This window comes from Passer montanus, unplaced genomic scaffold (genome assembly GCF_014805655.1).
Source record: "Passer montanus isolate IOZ18808 unplaced genomic scaffold, ASM1480565v1 scaffold2, whole genome shotgun sequence".
In the NCBI taxonomy this organism is placed as follows: domain Eukaryota; kingdom Metazoa; phylum Chordata; class Aves; order Passeriformes; family Passeridae; genus Passer; species Passer montanus.
Window position 1 is genome coordinate 17,719,733 of NW_024366591.1, and position 15,830 is coordinate 17,735,562.

Consider the following 15,830-nt stretch of genomic DNA (forward strand, 5'->3'; position numbering starts at 1 on the left):
TTTCTGTGCCTGAAATTGCAGGGCAGTATTTTCAGAGACCATTCAAGAAAACCCTGACCACTTCTGCAGAACCAGAGGAACCAAGAGTTCTCTTTCTATAAAATAAAAATAGTTCTCTACACTTTTTCATAATAATCAGGAGTATGAGAATAAATCTATTCTTAACTGTGCTTTTTCTTTAGTGTTGGAAAGGAAGATTTCGACAAGACAAAGCAGAGAGGAGCTGATAAGAAGGGGAGTGCTGAAGGAAATGCCTGAGCAAGGTGATAATGCATTAACTAGAATTTAGCTACTAAGCACTAAACATGTATGATAAAGCCACTATTGCATTGTTTCCATATAGTATAAATAGGTATGAGGAGACCAACTGAGAAGTGTGAGAGGTAATTTGGGCTAGCTGACAAATGAAGTCAAGTCAAGGGATTTGTGCTTCTGCCATAGGTGCCCCAGCTGACCTCTGGTCATAACCTGAAGTATTTTAATGCTCCCTGTAAATAATATGACTTCTGTGGCTCCTGCTTATTGTTTGCCAGAATTTTTTCTAATTAGTGATAAATCTATTTTTGAGTCAAGGTCTGCTGTCTAAAGCCACTAGAGCATAAAATGAGAAATTTTGGCTGAAAAATTAGGGGCTTTGGAACCCAGAAAAAGTCAATATAATGCATTCCAGTTATCAAAAAGTACCAGTGCTGGGATCATATGGATCCAACCACTATCACAACAGGCCACAATCACAAATGGCACCAGCATAAATCAGTGGGCAAGAAATCACTTGTTTCAAAATGCTCTAAGGTTTAGTACCTGGCATTAGCCAGAATTTACATTTTGAAAAGCATGAGTAAGACAAGGTAGATACCTCTATGCTACATCCAATTATGTTTCTAGTAGTATTCTCTCTAATATTCTTCATCTTTTATAAATATAGATCAAATAAAAGTCAAGTGAGTAAAATAATTTTCTGTGGCTTAAATTAAACCATTTGTCATTTTATCATGGAGTCTAAGAACTCCACATTTTCCAAAAATAATTTTCTCTTAGCAATTGTATTTTTCTGTGTGATCTGAACAACCAGTAAAGTATCAGTGTGTATGGGTTGTATTGTATCATACCCATAGAGATTTAGAAGTAAAGGGTCTGTGTGTTGATGTGTGACACCCTGTGTCTATAACAGAGTTTGGCTAATCATCAGACTATGACATTCAGCATAGCTGGCTTCTGCACTTGTCTCTGCTACTGTCATTGTCTTGAAACAAGACTTGTAAACTCTCCATACCTCAGTTTGTCCATCTGTGGATTTGTTGTGGGTTTTGCCATGTGCTTTACTGGGGACTTGTGTGACCTTGTCCTTTGAAGGTTGTAAATTGTATTATTGAAATTATTACCACTTAATGAAATGTGGTAAGTTCTCTGGTTGATTACAGTCTGAACATAAACACTATAATTTGTGATAAAAGTATGAATACTTTGGTCATCAGTGTCCTTGACCCTCTCTTCCATTCTTAAAGGGAATGGGACTTTGAGTTCCTTACAAGGATTGAGCAAAGTGGGAAAAGGATATAAATATGAAAAACTTTCTCTTCTTCTTCAGTCTGGTCTGTGTTATCTTCATCACATTGTGCTTCATGTTTGATGAAAATCATAATTTTTAAGGACATTTTGAAAGAATATGGGTTGGTTTGAAGGTCTAAAAATAGAGAGGTAGGAAAGAGTTGAGGAGTGTGAAGGTAGAAGGAATGACTATGGGGATGAACGCTAAAAGAGGAAATTACACGGATATTTGAGATGTGAGAGGTAAGAAATGTGAAGAAGTGACAGCGTATCACATGGAGTGAAGAAAGAAGTGGAAAATGGCAAGTGCCACGTGGAGGCAGGAGGTGTCTGCAGAAGCAAGACATGAATAAGAGGTGGCAGTGTCATCTGCGGAGGTGGAGAGGAGAGAGTGGATTTAAGAAGCCCTGGAAGAGAGAAGCTGAAGAAACTGAATGTTGCAGTTAAGGTAAGTGCAAGTGTCAGCTGTAGTAAATCAGACAAAATCAGGAAAGCAGAACTCATTTTTTACAAATCAAGTTGATGTTAGTGTGTGGAAGGTGATGAAACAATCACCTGAGTGGGAGCACCCAAGGTGGTAGGACAGAGGCTGCATAATTGTGTTGAAACAAGGGAAGTGCCAAACATCCAGGTCTGATAGCACACAGGAAGGAAGAGAAGTGGAATTGCCACAGTTAGTGAAGAATCAATGGGAGAAATCAGAAGAGATGCCATGTAGATTTGCTTACTTTTTGGATTGGCAGCAAGAGAATCCTGCAGAAGGAAATTACCAGAGAAGAAAATCAGCAGCAACTTCAAAGTGCATGGAACAGAGAAAGCTGTAAGCCAGCAAGAATAGCACTTTTCACCAATATAGAGACAAATAGGGAAATAAGTTTTTTTCACAATCAGAAAAACTCTGAAGCTGAGCTAGTCTGGGTAAGTGAGTAAAGCATCATCAGAGCTGAGGAAGAACTTGACTTGCAAAATTTAATTATATGATGTGTGATGCAGGAAGACTTCACATTGGTTGTTAAGACTGGATGATGTCTTTGTGGCATATTTTTATATTAAATAAATGGGACATACATTTTTAGAACTTATGTCTAGAATTATGTTAGAATTCTATGTTAGAATTCCTGGCTCATAGTCCATTTTTGGAACGTGCTGGAACATGTTACAGCTTTGTTGTGGTCCATGCACAGATTTCTTTGCTGTGTAAACCAAGCTGCAGGGATAAGAGAACAGGATGCTCATGAACAGACATGAAGAAGGAAACCAGCATGGACTTCCAAGCCTCCTACTGCAGAGGTGTCTACCCAAAGAACATGAAAGCCTATAAAATTTCTTTCCAGAGTTACTTTCCAGAGCAGATCCTGATGTTTCACATTTCAGTAAGTCTTTTTGCTTTTCTTCCACAGAAGCTTGAAAGCAGAGAGATGCTGTGTGTTGTAAGTAGGTGCTAAGTAAGAAGTTAAACTAGGCAATGACTTTTTAACTTTCATTTCAGATGGTGATGTAACAGTAAATTTTGAAACTTCAAATGGACATACCGTAGCCATTGGTGAAGAAACTATACAGGAAGAAAATGTGGTAAAAGCCAGTGGAAATAATGGCACTTTATCAGAGAAAGCATCAGCATCAGAAGGAAAAAAAGAAGATCAGAAAGGTAAATTAACCTATTCTTCACAGATTGTTTTTTGCCTACTTTAAATACTAACATGTTCTTCCACTAGCACCTATACATGCTGTGAGTTCTGTCCTGCCACAAGGATGCCAGCAGAACCTGCTGAGAAGATAAGACTTGTGAAACACCAGTATTCCCTCACTGGTAGGCATGCCTTTTCCTGTGCATGTGGTAAGGTAAATAAAGAGAAGCATGAACTGAACATCACAGTGCATGCAGGGAGTTCAATTTCTCAATTCACTGTAAGCCTTTCCTTGTAGCCATGGCCAAGCTTTGGTGTCAGATTTTCCTCTTATGAAAGTACATATGCATCACCTTGCAGCATAATTGCAGAAGTGGCTTGAATGTTCAAAAGTGTTTAAGTCACTTGAAAACCATCTATCATTTTGAATGTAAGCTCAGCAACTCATTCTAATTGGTTTTCATGGAATCTTAAACACTTGTGCAGTCCAGCACTTCACAAACATTCAAGAGGCTGTGTCACTACTGCAAACAGAAACTAGGCCATTTATGGAAAATAAAGCCCCACTTAAAGGGTTTTCTGTAGTAGTTGTAGTAAATACTGGTAAATATTTAGCTGTCCCAGTATCCATCTTAATTTTGCTACCTTTACTCAGATCTACCTGAGTCTGACTCATAAATGAAATGTAAAGATTAGTGTGGAATCACAGGAATTGAACCAATTTTATTTTCTTTCTCTACTATCTTGAATAATGCACCACTTCTTTCCCCTCTCTAAAAGTGTTCTTAACTAGTATTTCATTTATTGGATTTTCCTAGCAGAAAGAGCAAAGATATAAAAGATCAAGACCTTCATGGCTGGCTGAAGCCATGGAGGCAGGACAGAACAGCCTTTCCAATGTCTTCTATTAAACTCTACCTAATGATGAATGATCCTCTGGAGGTTGAGAGGGTCAGTTCAGCTAACACAAAAAATTTGAATTCTTCTCAGAGCTACGTAAATCACTTGACTATGTAAAAAGTGGATAGATGTCCAAGGAGAATCTTATGAGATTTCTAGTACTTCCTGTCTCCCAACAAGGCAGAAATACAAGATTAGCATTTGTCATGACATTTAAATACGTCTTTGTTTTGGTGCCAACTAGAACGAGATGTGTATTGGGTCAGGGGAAAAGAGTTATAAAAGCCATGGAAAACTCCTTTAAAATGGCTCAGTTTAACTTTGGGGTTAGATCAGACCACTTATTATTTTGTGCATCGCTAAATACAGTGTTTTGGAATTGTCAGGACTTGGAAGATTTCCTAAGGTACAGTTTATTATTTTAGAAATACACATTTCTAACCATGTTGAAATCCCCTCTAGCTGACTTTGCAGAATGTAGAACTCCAGTGAAGCAGGAGAGGCTCAATATCTATTTCAACATCTTATTAGATTCTGCACTCCCTATATATTGTTTTGACCTTTTGGGGAGAAATTAAAAATAATTGCTGTACAGGAGTAGACTCAGTACAAAAGAAAGTATAGCTATCACTCCAATGCCTCTCAGAAAATTAAGACTATATGGAGGAAGGAGAAGAAAAACAACAACAACAAAAAAAGAGCAAAATAGGTATTCTAGGCTTCACTGAATCTCAATATGACCATCCAGAAGATGCAAAGCCCTGAAAGTATACTTTCCTCTTGCACCTAAATATGAAGTTCTCCTATGAGTTAACATCTTGAGTCCCCTGAAACAAAAGGAGATAGATTTATGCAAGAATGCTCTCCCCACAAAAGGTGTTAGGGATCCATTCCACACATCAGGAAGTGTTACACTGTAAACCCAGTACGAGCCACCCCACAGTCATTGTGAATGCACTTCACAATGTGTTATTGTGTTATGTCACACAGTTATTCTTTATTTATAGCACACTAAGCAAGAAGGTGAGCCAGCCTGTTGAACTCAGTGGGAGAGTAAGGCCCACAGCATCTCACCTGACAGATTAATTCTGGGTGATTTTCTTATGGCAAATGCAGTAGGTTTGCATTACACCCACAACCACTGGCAGAGCAAGGAATCCACAGCTGCAGAGTGGGGATTTGCTAATGCTTACAGAGCATCAAAATCAGAGCTGAAGCAGGAATACTCAGCTCACTGTCTTCTGCTGAGACCAAAAAATGTACTGGTGCTCCAGATCACAACCCTCTGTCATGAGAACTGAGATAGGTGGATTGAACACTAGCTGACAGTCAGGAGTAATGGCTGCAAGAAGTTCATCTTCAGCAAGGCCAATGTGAGGCTTCTGAAGTCATGAACTCTTAGGTGGAAATCTTGAAGTAAGATGTGTACACCTGCCATGTTTGTAAGACCAAAGACAGGATTAATTCCTGCTGCTTAGTAGCACGGTGTTGTGCTGCATTTCCAACTCCCACTGAGCCAGTTTGCCAAAAAATGCATCTCAGCCCCATAAAGTTATAAGGTTACTTTAAAATGCTCTTAAGAAAGAATGGTGGTCTTAATTTGCCCTCTTGTTCAGCTGGGTCTTGAAAATGGCCTTCTCATTTAAATGTGATGACTGCAGGAGCCAGAAGCTTGAAAAGAGCACATGGTACAGGCACATTGTGATAGTATGATGAGAGCTGGCAGCAACAGGTTGTAGAATGTGGAATATATTAGGAGTTAAAACAAGTTAAAGGAGGAGAGTTTTTTCAGCATGAGTTATGGAAATACAGTATCCACAGGGCAAACAATAGGCTCAGCCATGCATATAAAAATGAGTAAAGCAGAAGCAAGTGAAGAAGACAGCCCCTGAAAGCTGTTCCCCTTGCTGCCAGGCAGTTCCATAAGCTGTGTACCCATCTGCTGCCTATCAGCTCACAGGTGCCTTTTATATGTGGTGAAAAATTCTCCTGGGCAATTTAATAGTATAACTGTTACTCTTTGTAGTAATGGTGACAGTCATACAAGAAGGGTGTTTAAACGAAAATTTCTCCTTTATGACTGGATGATAAGAAACGAGTGACAGTTTAACATAAAGTAGGTAACTGATGGATAAAGCCTTGCTGATGAAAAATCAGATAAATCTTTTTCTGAGATCATTTATTCATGTTGTACTCATACTGAGTTGACTTCTGCATTCTTTTATTTTGACTAAGGAAAGTCACTAGCATCTTTTGCAGAAAATAAAGAGCTAAACTATGGTTATTTTATCTGTGAGCCTTGCAAGGGATGCAGAGCAGCAAGTGGACAGGCATCAATGTCAAAGAACACCCTGGGTGTCTGGGCAGCAGACTGAAATCTCCCACTGTTCCTGGGCTCCTGAGGCATTGCACTGGGCTGCAGGATCCCCAGCAGTACCCAGAGCTCCATGTTCCAGGTGCGGTGTGAGCATTGCAAGGGATCCTCTCTGCCTCCTGCCCCCTGTAGCAGTGTTGGACAATATAAAAAGGCACATTAGTAGAACAGGTGTCAAAATGGTCACTGTTTGCCTCCCTGGAGAGCAGGACATAGTGTGCTGATGCAGCATGCTTGCTGCACGTGGTAAAGCCTCCAGGTACTGTGTCAGAGATGCTTTTCTCCTTTCAGCCCTCCCAAGATGTCTCTGGAACAGAAGAAGACCCCTTATTTGTATCTGATTTCAGTTTGTAAACTTCAGTCTTACTCATTTTTGTCAAAGCAAGCTAAATCTTTTAATGATTTTTGCAGATGGTTCCAGGTTTCATAGTTAGCTTGGGCTTAAAGACGTGAAAGGCTCAGTAACCATCAGCAAGATACTGCCTGGAAAAAACAGTGAGAAGTTCTGTTTTCCATGCCAGCAGTCAGGTGTGTTAGGTGCTGCTTTGATAAATAATTGCATTGTAGAAAGCCAGAGCTCTGTTACAGGTGCTGTGGTGACATGGGGCATAAGCTTCTGGAATGTTCCTGGGCCATTTATAACAGATTGATCTTCTCAGGTTTCCTCATGTCTGAAGTAAACATGAGTAAAGGAAACAGTTTTTAATCCTGTTTCCAAATGAATTGTTGGGCTACATGTGCATATTTTTCCCCAAGAGGCTAAGTCTTATATGAGAGCTGGAAAATGTTCCAGGCCTTAGTATGTTGGGTTTACAGGTTCTTTCCTCTATATTTTGTCTGCTCTCCTTAAATCTGCCATTAAATTTATTCTTCTGTTTTTCATATGGGTAACCAAAGAAAAGAAGATTGTAGGCACAAAATCTGGTCTTAACGAATTCATCGTTGCTCTCTGATGCTTTACTTTGTCTGTCAAGGAATGTTCTTCAAAGTCTAATTTTCTAGGTTCCTTTTCTCAGAAATCTTTTCTTATTTCCCCAAAGCAGAACAAAACCTGTTTGAATATAAGGTAGTAACCCTCATCTTCCAGGATCTCAGACAAGAGCCTGCTTTGTCTCAGAAGATTAAACCTGCAAACCAGTCACTGTGAGAAACTAGGCAGACTTTCACCCCTCTTGTGTGCCTAGCTGGCTTCCAACACTCCTGAGTTCTGCAGATCATTGATATGAGCAGCATACATAAAAGGTTGTGGGCTTTCTTGCCTGACTCCCTAAGAATCTCTCACTCCAGCTGAGCTATTTGCTGGCTAAAACCAGTTCTTCTAAGAATAGTATATCTTCCATTCATCACCTGAACTATGTAAATGAGGCTGAATCCAAGCATTCTTAAAAGGAAAGCTACTCTAGATAAAGCTGTGTTTGGCCAGAGCCTGTCCACTAAGTTAGCAGGGCTGGCTCATGCTGGTAGAGTGACGAGAGAGGCACAGGCTTTCACCCACAAAAACTGAGTGCCTGAAGAAAGCTCCTGACTTATAAAGCTGGTTTGTTTCAGTTTTTTTCTTTTATAGGAAAGATATCTTAATGTGGCTCCAGAATTAAGATTGTATACATTTTCTTTTTAGGAACTAACTATTCAATTATTTGTGTATCTTTACAGAAAGTGTAAGAGAATGTAGAAGCCTACATGCCTTCCACGACTCTCACAGATCAGCTGACAGTGAATATGTCTTAGGCATTCTGTCTTTTTTTAGCCACTTACTTCTTACACAAAGATTGAGCAGTTAAATTATATTCAGGGGTGGTTTTTTTACCTTTTTTGTCTTGAAATTAATGAAAAATACCTGAATGTGGCTGCTTTAGGTAAGATGTTACACACCTGTCCCTTTCTCCCCTCTCCTGTTTTCTACACTGTCTCTGTTACAAGGCCTCTTACACTTGGTGTTGTTGAAATTATGGAGTCAGTAACATCTAGAAGTCTGCAGACATGCAGATCTGCTTATCCATCTTCAAGAAAGATGAATTCAAAACTGCAGAGAGAGCTGCAAACAGCATTGTGAGACAGCTGTCCTGGTTCAGTGTAGCAAAACAGAGCCCGAGAGAGCCTGAGTGCATTAGGTGAATGTTGCAAGTTGGTAAACAGCCAGGAGAGAGCATGGCTAAAGGACAATGCTGGCACAGGTAGAAAGGAACAAACAGTGAAGGAAGCTTTCTAACAATTAGAATGGGTCTTTTCTTGAAAAGAATTTTAATAGCAATAGCAGGAACAAGAAATGGAGCTGGTTAAATCTGAAGTTTATGAAAGGATTTTTCTGAGCTGACCACCTGCATCAGCACAATCAATGAGTCCAAAAAAGTGACAAAAGACACCTTGTCTTGTCCTGTGTCCTGTGTTCCTGACTGACAGCTTCCTGGATTTTGATTAATCAAAACACAGCTCTCTGCATAGTCTGGAAAGGAAACTCATCATCTGCAAAACTCTTACAGAGTTTCATTGTGCAGGGAGTCATCCTGCTGAAGACAACAAACTTACATTATTTCCAATTTTCATTTTACATAGTGTTTCTCCAATGTGTTGTATTCATCCTCCAGGAGGAGAGTGCTTTGCAGTTGATGGAGATCATAAATTTGTGCTGCTTTTCTGTGAGGCAGCTCCATGACACTGCTCAAGCTGTACAAACAAAAATACCAGTGCTGTAGGACAAAATCCTTGGGTAGAAAAGCTCTGGCCTTCTGTTCCTTAGAAGTTCACAGAAGAAAAAATTCTTATATTTTACAACCTATCCTCTGAAAGTATGCCCAGCATTTTCATAGGTTCATTTTGTTTAGCATTTGCAAAAATTGTGTATCTCCCCACTTGTATTTTGCAAAATAAGTAATCTGATTGTTATATTTTACAACCTATCCTCTGGAAGTATGCCCAGCATTTTCATATGTTCATTTTGTTCAGAATTTGCGAAAGGTCCCACTTGTATTTTGCAAAATAAGTAATCTGATTTTCTAATGCATGTGGCACACTGGCATCTCTCTGAAAGTCTTTTAGATTTGATGAGCCCTCACAAGAGCTGTTGTATACTGAGTACTTTGTAAATCTGACCATTATTTAATTGTTTACATGAGAACAGAGCTTTGTTAAGAGTCTGGCCCCAATCACAATTTCTGGAAACAAGAAAATCTGGTTTGAAAGTGAGGTTTGTTGAAAATCTGGCCTTTGGAAAAATTATTCTAAACATAAACATATCATCGATCCAAATGCTTAATGAGATATTAACATTTGCTTTCCTGTAAAAGAGGTAATTTATAAGCAAGTTGCTTTTACAGCAGATATTTCCATCAAGGCAGCAGTGGTTAAAAGATATTCCTATCTGATGTGTTTTGGAGACCTTTTTCTAAAAGGTCAGTTCTGGATGAACAGATGTCTAAATTAAGAAAAACAACAGCAATAAAAGTGTGTTGCAGCTGCTATTGAGGTACCTGGGGAATTGGTTTGAACAAATAGAAGGGTCTGAACTGATTCAGATGCCTCCTTGTTTTGGCAAAAGAAGGAGCAGGCATGGAGACTGAGGGTCCATGTTCAAGCAGGATCATGTTAGGGAGGTGCAATTACAACATAATTGTATCTGTAGGCATTTACAAACATCAGACCATCTCTGTCACTGTTCAGGATCAAGCCCCTCTTGCAGTTATTAGTTATTTATATTACTACAGTGTTACTGTATATACCAGCCATTTATTATAGCATCTTACATAGATGCAGAAAACCACAAGAATTTTCCAATGAACTTGCAGTAAAAGAAAGCACATTATGATTAGGCACTGGGAAACAAGAGGATACCAGACCAGGATAAAAAGTACAATAATGGCAGCCTAAATATTGTCAGCATTGACATCACAGCAGAGGGGAGTTTGAGGGAGGACAGTCACAAAGCCTGAAGGTCAGGAGAGGAAAAGCAATGAAAAGCATCTGCTTCAAACTTGGCTTGTCACTGTCAAAAGCTGATATAATGGACCGGTCAGGTAGGAACTGGAAATCTCTGTCTCAAGTAAACAGGAAACCATACCATGGGCAAAATCAGACTGACAGTGAGATAAAAACATGGAGCTTACAAAGGTAAAAGCAACAAAGCCAATTGATGCCAGGAGGAACAACATGGTCAAAGAGAATAACCTTCACCACAGATTTCCTTCTGGCTGTGAGTAAAAAGAAGGTTCACTGGTAACCAAGGGGCAGTCAAGACTGGATGAGATGTGTAACTATCTGAGCAAGTAGGATGCAGCTGTGCAGGAGTCCGCCAGTCTTTGGAATGAGGTACATTACACTATGAAAAGAGCTGTCTTAGACAAAGATAGGGTTCCAGTAATGGCAAGGCATTTCTGTTAAAATAAATGCTATATAAATTGCCAGTTTTAATCACAGTTTAAGTCTGCAAGCAAGAACTTTGATGTGAATGAACTGCTACAGTTTTGGTTTTCAATTACAGTTTTTTGTTATCTAAAGAAAAATTGAAAATTATAGGCTGTCACTAGGATGTGTTTATTTGCAACTAAATAAAGCTTTAGCCTTTTATTTTGTACCTTTTTCCCTGATTCAGCAGATAAATTCTGGTATACATTATCTAATCAGTTATATAGTTTAGTGTAGATTGACTGTATTACTTTAGAATATAGTGAATGCTGTGTTACTTTTTCTAGGTTATCTTTTTTTTTTTTAACATTTTCCCTAATAATGACCTGAAACAAAACACGGTAATGATATATAAGTAAACAAGTTTTAAATTCTTTCTTACTAGTAAATAAAATTTTAGCATTATGGGTCTTTAATTAATACATATAGCAATGAATTGTTTACACTTATGATTATTATGTCCTTCAGGATTTTCAAAATACAAAATAATATCTTCTCTTGACATGTTTGTTATTAATGGGCTTCAAATTTTAAAATGTCCTGCTTTTTCAGAATTATATCACCATTTCAACTTTGAACGAAGGTAGGTAGAACTTCACAAGGAGACCCTTTTCCTGTAAAAGAGGAGGTCAAAATGTAACAAATAAGCATGTTTCTTTCTCCATCCAAAGTCTTTCTGTGGAAAAGAGAGATGGTACAAGAATCTGTGCTCAAAAAAAATCTGTTTGAAAGTTGTAAAGGTTTCTATGAGACGGTCCTTTCTAAGCTTTAGCAAAAGCATATTGGTTTATAGTAGGCTGGAAATAAAGGAGGAAGACACTGGGCAGTTAATTCCTTCAGTTCATGAAGACACACATGCACATGTTGCTTTTCATAACTGCAGGTGATGCATTAGGTTCCTGTTAACAAGCCTTAAGCTAGTAGTTGGAAAGGCTTTGTTTCTGCGAGGAAGAATGTCTTTGTTGTCTAGCACATTATTTGTTTTTCATCTACTAATCTTAAAATGTGTTGCTTATCTCTTGGGAATCTTTAACATGGGAAAGAAGAGAGATGAAAATGTCCATTTAATGTGTGTTAAGAGTGAGGCTCTAATAGGAACATAATGCAAGAAATGAAATGGTTTTCTGTTGAGTGATAGAAGAGACTGTTAGAAGTCTGTGCAGTATTTGCTTGTCTTCTTTCTTCCCCAGTCACAATTTTCAGTAACATGCAAACAAAGCCTGTATGATTCTGATGGAATGGTCTTGCTTCTATAATATCCATTTTCAGAAAGGTTTGGGAAGGCTATCTTGAGACAAAATGGGCATAGAATTGGTTTAATTGAATAGATAAAGATTCCCATCTGGGAATTTCAGCTCTTCCACTGGGAACACCAAGTTTTACAGCCGTGGTGATTACATTGCAAAATCATACATTGACTGCAAATGGTTCACCTACATTAACATTACAGCTGGCATTAGGTATGCACTTTTGAAATTAATTTCCTGGTCATCCCCACTTACCCTTCTTTGGTTTGCAAGCTACAAACAAACCAGAGGTTTTTTTGGATGAAACTAAGCCAAAAGATGGACTCAGGAACTTTTAGTCCCTCCACCACTAGTCATGCAATGTACAGAATTAGCCTTAAGAAAGTCCAAAGTCTCCTGAAATGCAGATTGTGTGTATTGGGTCCTCAGTGCTACCTCTTTCACTCTGCAGAGGCATTCCTATTGCACAGCAGAATGTAGATAAAGACCAAATTCCTGCTGACTAATGAACTCTAGACTCTTGAAAGTGCAGTTGTGTAACAGTGCCCAAAGAACCTGAAGGAGGGGAGAGCCTTTTCATGCCAAATGATAACCTATCTTATTTAGCTTCATTTGTTCCTGAAGAGTAAAAATACTCTGAGGAAGTTACCCAAAATAAAGCTGCTAAGAGCAAACAATGTGCAGCTCAGAAGAATGAGTTGCTTCAGGGGAAAACTGGGAAAATTTCCGCTGTGTAGCCATGTGCAAGCCTGTGGCTGGGAGAATGGCCCTGTTCACATTCAGCTTCACATGAATCTGAGTTTTACAGCCTGTTGATCTTAGGGTGGGTAGGGTTGAAAAGAAGCTGAGGAGATTTGTTAGAGAAGTAAATAGCATTCCCTCATTTAGTTTGAAGCCATCACTTTCGCTTGGGATACTGAATGTAAAGGCTGATCTTTGGACATCTAGAATAGATGAGTCTGAGAGAAGTTACAAATAAATATTTTCCATGAGAAGATCCTGAACTGAGGTGAACAGTAATTTTCTTCTGAGGTAATACTGCATTAAGAGGCAGAAGATGAAGTCTCTCCTGATTCCCAAGAGCCCAAGCAGCAGAAGTAGTCACTGTTGTGAGGCATGCTATTTAATTTACATGGTGTATGTCTGTGTCAGTTGGCTTCTGTTCACTTTCTTACCCATAGAGAGCACTGGTCACTGCCCAGAAATACCGACATCCCATGCTCCACCACTACCTAAGCCTAAGCCTAAACCTAAAAAAGTTCCGCTACCACCAAAAACTGCCATTGCCGCTTCCACCACCACCAGCCATAAGGGTAACGAAGCACCTCATGCTAAAAAAAAGGGAAAGGCTCCTGCTAAGCAGCCTCCTCTCCCGCCGCCCAAGCCAACAGGTGCCAGTGCAAATCGAGAAGCTGGTGAGTACTGCCCGTGCAGTGCAGCGGCGCTGGGTGCATGTGCATGGGGCTGCTTGCCTTGCTCTTACCGTGACTCGTGCCTTCGGACGTAGCAGTGTTACTGAGGAGCATGCCATGGATGTTTGTAGAGAGCTTCCAGCTGGGCAATGGTTCTGCTGGCCACAAACACCCCAGAAAACACACAGACCCCTCGCTGTTGAGTGAACCTGTGTACAACACTGAGCACATCAGAGACAGCATTGAATTCCTAGTTCAAGTGAAAATGACCCAGAGAATCAGCTCAAGAATAAGCAGGGCAGAAGATGAACCAAGCACAAGTTACCCCTAAGTAAAACTAATTTGGTATTGCTGTAACTTTCTACTAGAAGGATCAACTATTCTAGTTAATTTGACAATATGACAAGATCAAAAAGAAGTTAAGAACAAAACCATCTTAAAAGACTGTTGAATAGCAGTTGGTTTAACTGACAAAAAAAAAAAAAAAAGACAACCATTAGAAATGACCAGGCTTCCCTCAGGTGCTCTGATTCTAAGTACATACTGAAAATGGAAAATATCAATCAGGCACATAGCACATATATTTATCACCACACTAATACATCAAAATTCAGCAGCGATGCAAGATTAAAGGTTATAGGTGGATGCTCTTAAGGTACTGATCGTGAGTTTGAACGATTGCAGTGTAGACAATGATCAAAATTAAAACATACACATATAATTTGAACACAAGCAGTATTTTGATGAATGGGCTCCATATATATTTTGGCAAACTTATACACGCCCTGTGTTTTCAGTCTCTGTCCGTCTTTCAAAGTCCTCCAGTCCCTCCAGTTTTCTCTGCAAGTATTTCTCTTCAGAGCTTGTACATTTTGGCACATTTTGTATTTGAAGCATACATAAGAGGACTGTTTGAAAACACTGCAAGACTTCTAGAATTACAATAATAACTTTGCTATAAAATATCCATTAACTTGGTATTAACTCTCCATACTACATCAGACAACTACAAGAATAAACATTTTGAAAATCCAGTATTTGCTGCTTGTATTTCACATGCAGCTGGGAAACTCAGCTCTTCATAGGTGAAGCAGCCTTGTAAGAGCAGACCTTTCAGACATAAAGCAATCCATCACATAAAGAATTGTTTATACCAGTGATTGGCAACAAGCTGTCAGGTATCTGACTTCTTAGACTAAGATACATTCAGGTTCCAGATTTGTCTTCCGTTAGCCTTGCTGAAATGTCAGGCAGTGCTTGCAGACCATACAGATGTAAAATATCCCTTATCCACGAATATCCCTTATTCTACTGGTAATTTCTTCCAACATTAAAAACATATTGTGTTCATTCAAAGTGGGGCAGTACTTAATCAGTAGAGCTGCTTTGAAACAGTGTTAGTACAAGAGGTTTGTCAGATCCCCATGAAAGTGAACACATGATGCAGCCAGTGATCAAGTCTCATGAAGGAGGAGAAGAATATGAGTAACAACTGAGCCATGGTTCTCCTGAGGGCAGCACAGCAGGTTTCCATACTGAAACAGTGGAACTGGGAGAATGGGACTTAAATGTAGGCATGGATGTATGCCAAAAGGCAAACAACAGCCATTAAATTTTTCATTTAATCAGAATTCAAATCTTCTACTGAAAAAGAGGCATGACAGAAAATTGTCAGCCAGCCCAGTCAAAAACAACAACAGCAATAGCACTTTTGACCCACGTGGACACGTAGGGGGGTTTTCTGTGGGAGAAATCTTTTCAGTTTCTGTATCTAATTGCAGGTTCTGAAAACAATGTAAGGATTTTTACAATGGAACATGTTTTGACATTTTCCCAGCCACAGTTGTGTGGTGATATATTTGTACTATGCTGCAATTCTTAAGTGCAAGCATGTAACTGGTTCTGTTGACCTCCAGCCTGTACCTGAAGGGGATCAGAATCAGAGACTTTTCTTTCTGCCATCCACTTATTCATTAAGATTTCTGTTAAATAATATGCAGGTTGGAACCACCATCTATTTCTATTATAATTATGAACTTCTGCTGATGCCATTTTTCTGCTTCATTTTGTTTGGCATGTAAATTGAGTGATTTGTGCCTGATGTGGGGAGATGAGTGCAGTATCAGTTGATTCAGGACAGTGCCCTTTACAGTCACCTGGGAGCACAAAGAGGAACAGGGATTTGCCTGAAGTTTCTATACATTTTTTCAGGCATACTGAAAGCTTCACAGCTCTCTAAATGTTTTTAAACTGTTAACAGCTGCAGAAGAGAACAGCAAAGTGTCTTTTGAATTAGTTTCTATCTCCTTTGAGAACGGTCTCA

General features: G+C 39.2%; 1 protein-coding gene across 6 annotated transcripts in view; it reads left to right on the forward strand.

Annotated features, from left to right (window-relative positions):
- PHACTR2 (phosphatase and actin regulator 2) overlaps positions 1-15,830 on the forward strand; it is a 132,055-nt gene that overhangs the window by 92,073 nt on the left and 24,152 nt on the right. For 5 of the 6 annotated variants that reach the window (XR_005627227.1, XM_039706822.1, XM_039706826.1 and 2 more), the window contains exons 3-5: positions 183-263; positions 3,038-3,196; positions 13,277-13,510. Coding sequence is in view for 5 of the 6 variants with exons in the window: in XM_039706822.1 (XP_039562756.1) it covers positions 183-263; positions 3,038-3,196; positions 13,277-13,510 (474 nt within the window). In the remaining variant the exon portion in view is untranslated. The remainder of the gene's footprint in view (positions 1-182; positions 264-3,037; positions 3,197-13,276; positions 13,511-15,830) is intronic. The other variant, XM_039706827.1, reaches the window with a different exon arrangement.